General features: G+C 38.1%; 1 protein-coding gene across 1 annotated transcript in view; it reads right to left on the reverse strand.

The window, feature by feature from the left end:
- Positions 1–12,265, reverse strand: part of STARD9 (StAR related lipid transfer domain containing 9) — a 127,675-nt gene that overhangs the window by 45,682 nt on the left and 69,728 nt on the right. The window contains 4 exon segments of the mRNA XM_049705388.1: positions 339–436; positions 1,510–1,577; positions 4,283–4,355; positions 5,787–5,856. Coding sequence (XP_049561345.1) covers positions 339–436; positions 1,510–1,577; positions 4,283–4,355; positions 5,787–5,856 — 309 coding nt within the window.

Below are 12,265 nucleotides of genomic sequence, written 5' to 3' on the forward strand. Positions count from 1 at the left end.
GAAGAAGGTAGACTTAGCATCACACTTCCTAATCCCTTTCTGCCTATGACTGGATGCTTTAAGTATGGTCCCTGAATTAGACTCTGGACTCAAGAGATGGAATATTTAAGCCAAACAATTTTGTAGTCTCCCTTCTTTTTGGAATGAGAGTGGTAGGATGATGGTCACATTGTGTTCAAAAACTACAAATATCAATTTTTCATGCCCAAAGCCAGAAGGTAAACTTTATCAGAGAGAACCTTTTAAGTATCTACTCCATTTTGACAAAATGAAAACATATGAGTTATTTTTCAAAGTCTCCCCTCCCACTCTGATAATCCAGGCTACCGTCAAAATACCTAAGGTGGAGATGACGATCCCCAGAGTCACAAGAGACTTGTTGATATTGGCTCCTTCAGTAATCCGGTCCTTACAGTAACTGGGATCTGCTCTTTCACTAAATAAAACACAGTGGATGAAAAGAGAAACAAAAGTGAACAAGAAGACACTATCCTTATAATGCTGTTGAAAAACACTATCCATTATGTTGCACTTTGTGTAAAAGATCCACATAATAAACCCCTTAGAATTCAGTTCCAGAAAAAATGTTACCATCATGTAACAAACTGGCATCCTTCTGCTTCTCAGGCAATAAAAAGCAAACGATTCATTACATTTGGCTGCCAGAGCATTTTGAGTTAATACTTATTCACAGTAATGATACCAACATAGTTTTTTGGTATATACAATTCCCCTTTTGTTTTAATTTCACATATTAATGGCTTTATGCTGTGTCATTAATGGTTTCAAATTCCTTATTTAAGTAAATGTGAAATATTAGAAATTCACACTTCCAGTTGGCTGATACAATTTCTTCCAGAAAGCACTTAAGCTTTTAAGGGAGTGATGTACCATATTAATTATTTAGCAGTTTTAAAATAAGAAAATATGCCTAATTTCATGTTACACTTTTTTCTGACCACATTATTCCTGAGAGTTTCTTCTTTCTGGATATGGAAATGAGTACAATTCATGTTTCCTTCTAATATTTAAAAGGCAGTATCTTCTCCCCAATGCCACAGTATTTTTTAAACCTTTTTTTTTTTTTTTTGAGAGATGTGTAGAGCAGCATAAAATCAATATTAGGTCAAAGGAAAAAAGCACACCGACTCAGTCCCCTCTACTTAGAGCACTGGTTTTCAATCTTGGCTATACACTGCTGGCACTCCCTCTGACTCCACTAATAATCTGATTTATTTGATCTGAGGTGCAACCTAGGCATTGGGAGCTCTAAAAGGTCCAGGTGATTTTAATGGGCAGCTAAGATTGAGAACCCCTAACATGAAATTTTTTAGCCCTCGGAAAACTACAGTTTCTTAACCTAGCATTCAAACAATTTGTTTCTTTTGTAGTTTTCTCAGGATGACTGAAATGTGTAAACGGTGGGGAAAAGTTTATTCCCCGTAAAATGAGCAAGAACAAGGTCATTGTCAAGGGAGTAATTCCACTTGGCTTTGAGATCCTAATTACCTGCCTGCTAGGTCCACAAGGTTGATCTTGCTAGAGATTTCAGAGGGGAGGTGGTTCTCCAGGATTGCCTAAAGGGAGAAGAGATATTTAAAGCTTGTCACTTGGAACAATATGTTGTTTTTTTTCCCATGACAGCCTCCTAACCAAGGGATATTCGGATTTTTAGCCAACTCACTCAAGAAATCTGTATTCTAATGTGTTCTGAACCAGATGAGCTCTCAATATCTGACAATCAGTAAGCCCTGAGTCCTGCCATCATTAAAAATGTGAGCAAAACTTCCATAGGGTAGGTGGGCAACCCCCCACAAAGTCTCCCTAGCACGGTTTACCGGGTAAATGCTCAACTCTTCTCCAGGAGGCTCTGACCCATCAGTAGAGATCCATAGTAGGTTTGGAGGAGCAGATGATGGGGCTTTGTCTCTTGTTAACCAGAGTCACAGCCTGTTAACTTGCTGGGCAGGACTCTGCCTCTCTCTGTTCTATCCAGGGGCATCCAGCCCTCAAGAGCAAAACAACCTTTCCTTTTTTTAAAAAAATTCAATATGGGGTTTTTGTTGTTGTTGCTTAATTTTAATGTTGTGCATCCATCACTAAAATCCAGTTTTAAAATATTTCCAATAACTCCCCAAATTCCGAGTCTGTTTGCAATCAATCTCCATTGCCATCTCCAGCCCTAGGTCACCACTCAATTTTCAATCTCTATAAATTTGTCTTCTCAGGATATTTCACACAGATGAGTCATACAATGTCTGGCTTCTTTCACTGTGCATAATTATTTTGAGATTCATCCAGGTTGAGGCACGTGTCAAAAGTTCAATTTTATTGCTGAGTAGTATTCCAGCGTATGAATGTACCATGGTTTATCTATTCACCTCTTGATGGACATTTGGGTTGTTTCCAGCTTTGAGCAATTACAAATAAGGCTGCTATGAATATTTGTGTACAAGTCTTTGTGTGGACATATGATTTCTTTTCTCTTGGGAAAATACCTAGCACAATGGCTGAATCATATGGTAGGTATATGTTTAATTTTTAAAGAAACTATTAAATTCTTTTTCAAAGTTGTTGTACCAGTAGTATAGTGTATGAGAACTCCAGCTCCTACAATCTTGCCAATATTTAGTATAATAATTCTTTTTAATTTTAGCTATTTTAAAAGGTGAGTAGTGATAGTTCATTTGGTGTTAACTTGCATTCCTCTAATAATTAATGATGTTTGCATCTTTTCAAGTGCTTAATTGCCATCTGTATATTTTCTCTAGTTAAGTATCAGTTCAAAATTTCTAACCATTTTTTTTGAGTTGTTTTATTATTGAGTTTAGAGAGTTCTGTATATATTCTGGATACAAGTCTTTTATCTGACATATGTTTTACAAATAAATTCTCCCTGCGGCTTTTCTTTTTATTCTCTTAATAGTGTCTTTTGAAGAGCAGAAGTTTTAAATTTTGACCAATTCCAAATTTCAATTTGTTCTTTTGTTCAATTTGTGTTTTTAGTGCCATATCTAAAAAAACTTTGCCTAATCCAAGGTCACAAATGTTCTCCCATGTTATTTTCTATGAGTTTAATTGTTTTAGGTTTCACATTAGTGCCTACGATCCAGTATGAGTTAATTTTTGAATAAAGTGTACACTAAAGACTTTCAACAAATTTGGCAATTGTTTTTGGCCATTATTTTTCAATTTTTTCTTAGGCCTATTTTCTCTTCTTTCTTTCTGGGATTCCCATTACACTTATGTTGACACACCTGATGTCCCACAGGTCTGTGCAGCTCTGTTCATTTTCCTTCAGTTACTCTTCTTCAAATTGGATGATTTCTATTTGTCTATCTTCAACTTCACTAATTCTTCTGCCATCTCAAATCAGCACTTGAGTCCCATTAGTGATTTTTTCATTTCTGTTATTGTACATTTCCAGAATTCCCCCTTTTAAAATAATTTCTATCATTTTATTGAAATTCCCTAGAGTCATTATCATCATGTTTTCCTTTAATTCTTTAAAACATGGTTTCCTTCAGCTCTTGGAACGTATTTATATTAGTTGCTTGGAAGTCTTTGTATGCTGAATCCAACATGTGGAGCCCTTACAGTCAGTTTCTTGCTTTTTTTTTTTTTTAATTAATTAATTAATTTTTGGCTGCTTTGGGTCTCTGCTGCTGCACGCGGGCTTTCTCTAGTTGTAGTGAGCAGGGACTACTCCTCATTGTGGTGCGCAGGCTTCTCATTGCAGTGGCTTCTCTTGTTGTGGAGCACGGGCGCTAGGCAGGCGGGCTTCAGTAGTTGTGGCACGCAGGCTCAGTAGTTGTGGCTCACGGACTCTAGAGTGCAGGCTCAGTAGTTGTGGCACATGGGCTTAGTTGTTCCGTGGCATGTAGGATCTTCCCAGACCAGGGCTCGAACCCATGTCCCCTGCATTAGCAGGCGGATTCTTAACCACTGAGCCACACCAGGGAAGTCCCTACTTTTTAATTTTAATGTTTATTTTCATTTTAAATGCCCAGACTGATCATATAGATATTAAAGTACTTTGAAATGTTAAAAGTAAAATGTAGGTCAAAGATATTTTGATTAGTCTTTATGAAATGCCTCTACGCTTTCTGAGTGTGTAGCTTAGTAGACTGTGTGTAGGTCCTACTTATAATGTGAGGTCATATCAGAGGATCTATAAAGGGAAAGGTAGGAAGAAAGAAAAAGAAATAGGAAGGAAGACAGGAAATCAGTCAAAAGGGACAATGAAAGGAAGAAATCTAAGCAAATATAAGTGGTAACCAACCTGCGTATAGTAGATAGTGAAGATGGCATGGGATCTGCTGCTGGCCTCATGAACATGCGTTGCTGCTGTGATTCTGTGTATATAAGGGAAGAAAATTAGGACAAGGATTGTTTATGCATGTTGATTTTTAAGGATCCAAGGGGAACACAAGAGATGTTAGTGCTGAGGTTCACAAGTGAGGATCATGAAACACACGTTATTTAGTCTGTTATTGTTAGAGGAGAGTGGCCCCAAGAGGGCAGGAGCAGTGCTCTAGGTCCTGATATCTGAGAATAAAAGCGAGTGTAGATTCATATTAAACCACAATTAGAACTTTTTTTAAGCAATAGAAGTTAAAACTCAGAGTTGAAAGCGTGATACTAAAGAGTCATCAACCTGTAAGAATATCCCTAAAACAGACCCATTTAAATAAGACAAATGGACGTAGAGAGCTTGCTGGAGAAGGCGGCTCAAAGACAGAGAAAGTAAGTCATGATTAAACACAGAATATTAACTTTATAGTGCCAGAAAGGGCTAAAATGAGATCTTGAATTACATGAACATCATGCTTAAGCCAGGTAGAATTCATAGGCTCCCTGAAAGATTCATTCCAATCTTGACCCTTAAAGTCAAAAGAGTCTTCCCTTCATCTAAATCTAAGTCAATCTTGCCTCAGTTTAAGACCAACTCATTGACTTCTGTTCTCAGAGGAGTTACAGAATTGAAGAGTCAAAACCTAGAGGCTGATTTATTCAAGGATGAGAAGGACAAGGTAAGAAGGCCTGACACTTAAAGATCAAGGAGCTCAGGGTACCCTGAAGACATGAAGCAAGTGCCTCCAGAACAGTTCCACGAAAGCCAAGGAACAGAATGTTAAATTTAAATTTCTTCCTTTATGTTCAGTGAGCTCAGATGTGTTATTAATAGGGTACGCAGAAGACTCTAAATTCCCCCAATTTTTTTTTTCAGGTAAAAAAGGCTATTTTGGGGGTGTAAAATGACATTCTGGGTATTTCATAGTAACTAAAAATAGAGTATTATCACAATTTACAATAGGTTTCAGGAGAGTCAATAGTATTTCATAGCAGATTCAAAACAGTCTTTTTTTGAGTAACCTTTACAGTATGCAAAACTAGAAGAAAAATGGTTTTCTGAAACATTTTAAACTATATATAAACTATATTAAAGTAGATCACCTCTATCAAGGAGAGGACAGTGCAGGCAAGAATCTGTTCTTTGATGAAAAACAGCAGAAGTCGTGTATTATAAGACAAAGCATAGAGTAATACTCTGGGCTTACTGCCTAATATTATTATACCCAAAACAAACTCCAGCTTCACCACTAGTGAGAAGAGCACTAAATCTCAGCCACTGCCCCCTACACTGGGTACACTTCTGTTCTGAGAAAGGCCTGCTGATTGTGGATGTGGGGAGCTGCAGAGAGAGTACACACTGTGAAGGGGGATGAGAACACAGGAAATAAGAATGAGACTGAAAGAATGACAAGGACAAACAAACCTGTTACCTGTTTGCTATTCCCTCCTCCAAGAGCTGAATTACTTGCTTATAGCTGGTAACTACGTGTTGAGATAAACCTATCCAATTTGCAAGGAGGAAAAAAGAAATTAAGAATTTTTGGCAAAATTTAACCTTTTCCTGTAGGTAATTAAATTTATCATCCTATTTCATATCAGTTGACAGATAAGAATGAGGGAACAACTTAATTCAGATAATAAATTAAGTCAACAAATATTTATTGGAAGCCTACTGTCAGGCATTGTGACAGTCTCTCTGGGAACATAGGTCTCTGCCCACACAGACATTATAGTCTAGAATTCATGTAGCAGTTATGCTAACAACAATGAAAAGAATAGCAATAACAATTCCTTACAATTTTGCTATATAGGTTATAAGAAAAGTTCTCATAAATTACCTCATTTGGCCCTCACAAAATTCCTGAGGCAGACGAGGGCTACGTGCCCCACAAAATGGCGGACTCGGTTTGACATACAAACCATACAATACACATGTCCTTATCCTCCCACAGTTTACAATCATGAGAAGTTTTATGATACAAGATAATATGGCCAAGTGCCACAGGACTAGAAAGATAATAAATGCTGAGGAGATCAGAGGAGTGGTCAGGGAAAGCTCCATGGGGGAAGTGAGACTTGAATTTAGCCACTGTGGAATGGGCAGGCTTTAGATAGGTAAAGAGAGCTTAAGGGCATGAAAGTAAATCTTTATGGCTGGTTACCCACCAAGTCAAAAAAGGCCTTCACAACTGTGCTAGAGAATCTCTGTATTAGAGATTCAGGAACCAAAGTAAATTTATGGGCTGATAAGCTGAATACACTTACACTAAAAATTAGCAAAGTAACTTGAACACTGACTGGATTTTTTTTTTTTTTTGCGGTACGCGGGCCTCTCACTGTTGTGGCCTCTTCTGTTGTGGAGCACAGGCTCCGGATGCGCAGGCTCAGCGGCCATGGCTCACGGGCCCAGCCGCTCCGTGGCATGTGGGATCTTCCCAGACTGGGGCACGAACCCACGTCCCCTGCATCGGCAGGCGGACTCTTAACCACTGCACCACCAGGGAAGCCCTGGATTTTTTATATCAAGGAATTATTACTATTATTTAGATGTGATAATAGTTGTGGGTATGATTTTTTAAAAAGACATACCTTATCTTTTAGGGCTACATACTAAAATATTTAGATGAATTGATGTGACATCTGGAATTTGCCTCAGAATAATATAGAATGTGGACAGGAATGTGGACAGGGCAGAATTTGCAAAGGGTTATTGGGTTATGGGTTACTGTGAAATGGGGGTACACTATACTAGTCTATTTTTGTTCAAAATGTTCAAAATTCTCTATAATAAAAAGAATTTTAAAAATTTAACCAAGGATAGGGACTTTCCTGGTGGTTCAGTGGGTAAGACTCTGTGCGGGTTTGATCCTTGGTCAGGGAACTAGATCCCACATGCATGCTGCAACCAAGAGTTTGTATGCCACAACTAAGAAGTCTGCATGTCACAACTAAGAAGTCCACATGCTGCAACTAAAAGACCCTGCATGCCTCAACAAAGATCCTGTGTGCTGCAACTAAGACCCGGCGCAGCCAAAAAAATAAAAATAAAAAAATAACCAAGGATAGAGACCTTCTGCTTTCTGTAATGGCAAATTACATAATATAAACCAATCCTTCTGCTAAAGACTATTAGAAACAGCTGGACAAAATATAAAAGATCAGTGTGAAGGCACAGAGGGATGATGAGACAGTGAAAAATTTCCAGGCTATATACTGGGGGAGGATGGAAGTCCACAGAGATAAGGCCGGCATTTGGGGACGCTTCTCCTCTGAGAGCATTTGCCAAACCTTGAGGAGAAGTGGCTGACAGCAGTTCTCTTGACAAACTCACAGGTCTAGGGAGACACAGACTGCAGTCCACAGCCCACCTGGAGTGGGCCCTATGGCACACCACATCTTTGGGTTGGAAACCCAAAGGGTTAAAACACAGGAATAAGGTTGAATTAGAAGTAAATAGCCTCTGAAGGGATTACAGCTCAGCTTTGAACATTCTCAGTCCTTAAATTGGACTGATGTGATTCTGAATCACTAATGTGTGCAGGAACCTGGCACAAATAAATAAAAGTCTTCTGTACTGGCAGATATCACTGTTCTAGACCTACATATGACTTCTATAAGCAATTTAGCAAATACTGTCTGGCACAAAATTATAACAAACCAGACACATAAGTAGACCTGACAACATAAATGAAAACCAGCAAAAATAATAGGGAATAGAAAGAGACCTAAGAAAGATCCAGATATTGGAGTTACAGTAACTTTAAAGTAACTGTGCTTACTATTTTCAAGGGGCTAAAGACAAGATTATAAAATCTCAGAGAAAATTGGAAACTATAATAAAAAGATCAAATGTAGATTTGGGAAGTAAGAACTACTGTAAGTGAAAAAAAGAACTCATCTAAGTTTCTCATCTAAGTATCTAAGTTTAACAGCAGGTTAGACATAGCTTAAAAAACAATTAGTGAGGGCTTCCCTGGTGGTGAAGTGGTTAAGAACCTGCCTGCCAACGCAGGGGACACAGGTTCGAGCCCTGGTCCGGGAAGATCCCACATGCCGTGGAGCAACTAAGCCCATGTGCCACAACTACTGAGCCTGCACTCTAGAGCCCGCGAGCCAGAACTACTGAGCCCACGTGCCACAACTACTGAAGCCCGCACACTTAGAGCCCGTGCTCCGCAACAAGAGAAGCCACTGCAACAAGAAGCCCACACACTGCAACCAAGAGTAGCACCCGCTCGCTGCAACTAGAGAAAGCCCATGCGCAGCAACGAAGACCCCATGCAGCCAAAACTAAATAAATAAAATAAATAAATTTATAAAAAAGTAAAAAAAACAATTAGTGAACAGGAACATATGTCAGAAACATACAACCAAAATAAAGCACAGAGAGCCAAAAGATACAAAGCATTATATAAGACAGGGTAAGAATCATAAAGTATATATAACACACCTGTAATTGGAGCTCCAGAAGGAGAGAGTGGGGTAAAAGCAATGTTAGAAGTAATGGCTTAGAAATGTCTGCAAAAAAAGATATAAAACCACAGATTCAGGAAGCCTGACACAATTAAAAAAAAAAAAATCTATCCCTCGGCACTTCATGCTAAACCGTTAAAAGCCAAAGACAAAGAGAAAAACCTTAAAGGAATTACTAAGATAACATCTCAACAGAAACAATGGAAGGCAGAAGTCAGTGGAATAATTTTTAATTGCTGAAAGAAAATAACCACCAACTTAAAATTCTATACTTAGTGAACTTCTCCTTTAAGAATAAAGAAGAAATAAAGTTATTTTCAATCAACTGAAAACCAAGAGAATTTGTAAACAGCAGACCCACACTAGAGGAAATACTAAAGATTATTTTTTAGCTGAAGGAAAATACCAGACAGAAGGTAGGAGATTTAAAAAAAAGTTTAGACCACAATATTAGACTTTGATAAGTCAATGACCCATGCTGTAATCTCTACAATGACTACTAAAATAATAATAAGACAATGTGTAAACAGTAAGCTAAAAGAGGAGAAATATGGGATAATTTTAAAAATTAACCAACTCAAAAATCATGAAAGTAGAGAAAAAGGAACATAAAACAATGTAAAGAGAAAACACAATGTAACAGAATTAAACCCAAATAAAATTAGTAATTATATTAAAAATAAACAGACCAAAATATGCTTGAAGTATGCTCAAATTACAAGACCAAAATTGTGATGCTAGATAAAACAAAGCAAAAGCCAAATATTTTATTTAAAAAAAAAAACACATCTAAAACATATGGATATAGAAAGGGAGAAAGTATAAAAAAGATTAAAATGCCAACACTAACCAAAAGAAAGCTACAGTAGTTATAGTAATTCCTGACAAAGTAGAGTAGACTTCACGGCAAAGCATTATTAGAGATAAAGAGGGATCCTTCAAAACGATAGAAGCATTCATCAAGAGGATTTAATAATTCTAATTTTGTATGCACATAATAATAGTCTCAAAATATATAAAACAAAAATTGCTGGGATTAAAAGGAGAAAAAGACATTCATAGTCATAACAGGAAATTTTAACTAGCCTTTCTTATTATCTCATAAAACAAGCAAAAAAAAATCAATAGGGTTATAGAAGGTTTAAGCAATGCAAATAACAAACTTGACAAATAGTATTATATAAATGCGATATCCAACTACTGCATAATTATTTTTAAGAACACATGGAAAATTTACAAAACTTAGCCATATGCTAGGCCACAAACCAAATTGTTATACATATATATTTTTTAAATGAAATCATATAGAGTGTTCATTGAATGCCATTCTATTAAAGTAGATACCTATAATAAAATAGAACTATAAAATCTCCAAATATTTGAAAATTAAGAAATGCAATTCTAAATAACCCATGGGTCAAAAAAGAAATCATTATGAAAATTACATACAATTTTAAACTAAATAATGATAAAAATACTACACATTAAAATGTGTGCAGTGCAGCTAAAGTTGTATTTACAGAAAAATTTATAGCTGTAAATAAATATATTAGGAAAGAAAAAAGGATGAAAATCGACAAGCTAAGCATCTACTTACAAAGGTTAAAAAATCAGTAAATTAGACTCAAGGAAAGGATGAATAAAATAACAAAAATATGAACAGAAATTAATAAATACAAAATAAACTTACAGTGGAGGGAAGCCACAAAACCAAAAGTTGATTTTTTGAAAAGACAAATAAAATTAATAAGTCCTTAAATTGAACAAGAAAAAAGAGACAAGGGATACATAACCAGTTAGGAATGAAAAAAGAGATCCTACATTTAAAGAGTCATCTTACACATAAAGCATAAGAGGATATTACTCTTTATGCAGATACATGTCTTACATTTGGAGGAAGTGGATTTTTTAGAAAAATACAATTTACCAAAAATTGGTGCAATAAAAAATAGAATATTTGAAAGAAATCAAATCTATAATCTTAAACCTTCTCATCAAAAAATCCTCCAGACTCAGAAGGCTTTGCCAGCAAATTCCACCAAATATTTAAGGAGGAATAACCCCAATCTTACAAGAAGTCTTTCAGAAAATAGAAAGAGGCAGCATCTCTCAACTCATTTTAGGAAACAAACATAGCCTTTATACTTAACCCTGATGAAGGAAAATGGAGAATCAGAGAAGGATAAAGAAGAGAAGAGGAGGAGGAAGAAAAACAGGACAAGGAAGATGATGATTAGAGGAGAATTTCACTCTTGAACATACATGCAACAACTCCCAACAAAACACTGGAAATCCAAATTCCGCAGTATATACAAAGAAATTCACCTTATTACCAGGACAAAGGACACAAATCATACAATATAGACAAGCATATATAAAGCAAATATTAAAAAAAAATTCAGGGACTTCCCTGGTGGTCCAGTGGTTAAGAATCCGCCTTCCAATGCAGGGGATGGGGGTTCAATCCCTGGTCAGGGAACTAAGATCCCACATGCCACGGGGCAACTAAGTCTGCGTGCTGCAAATACTGAGCCCATGTGCCACAACTAGAGAGCCTGCATGCTGCAACTACAGAGCCCACATGCCACAGCTACAGAGCCCACGTGCTCTGGAGCTCACGCGCTGCAACTACTGAGCCCGCGGATGCTCTGGAGCCCACGTGCCACAACTAGAGAGAAGCCCATGCACCACAACAAAGAGCCCAGCTGCTGCAACGGAAGATCCTGCATGCCACAACTAAGACCTGACGCAGCCTAAATAAATATTTTTTAAAAATTCAATGGCTGTTTATGTTTTTAAAAAAATTCCTAAAACCCCTTCCATTTCCCTTTCGTGAACAATTTAGTCCTAAAGTCCTTACGTGGAGCAGAGCAAGGCAGGCAACCACGTCAGGGTGAAGAGCCTGAGAAGAATAAGGAGGGCGTCCCCACAGAGGGAAGGCCTGGCGTGAGAGTGGGGTGAGGAGGGGATGACACGGGTGGCAGCCCAGCACAGAAAGTCAGAGCCTGATGGGCTGAGCAGAGCGTCCCCACGGAGGCAGCCCAGTGCAGGGCATGGGAGCCCAGGGAAGGTGAGCAGGCTACCCATGTGTGGGGGCAGCCTGCCGTGAGAAGTCAGAGGCCCAACAAGGAGAGAAAGGCATCCCCACAGAGGGACTGGCAGCGGAACAAGATTTCTAAGTTGGCGTGAGGAGGTGGCCCAGCAAAAGAATACCGAGACCAAGAGGGGTATGGAAGGTACCTGCACAGTGAGGGGTGGGGACAGGCAGCCCTGCACGGAGCGCTGGAATGCAGGCACGGTGAGCATGGCTTCCTGTGGTGAGAGGCACAGCCAGGTGAGGCGGGCATCCACATAAGAGAGAGGACAGCAATGACGAGACTAATTACACATGGGGGTGGAGGGACCGATCAAAGAAGCATTTCCACCTTTGGATGAA

The sequence above is a fragment of the Orcinus orca genome, chromosome 2 (genome assembly GCF_937001465.1).
Source record: "Orcinus orca chromosome 2, mOrcOrc1.1, whole genome shotgun sequence".
NCBI classification, from domain to species: domain Eukaryota; kingdom Metazoa; phylum Chordata; class Mammalia; order Artiodactyla; family Delphinidae; genus Orcinus; species Orcinus orca.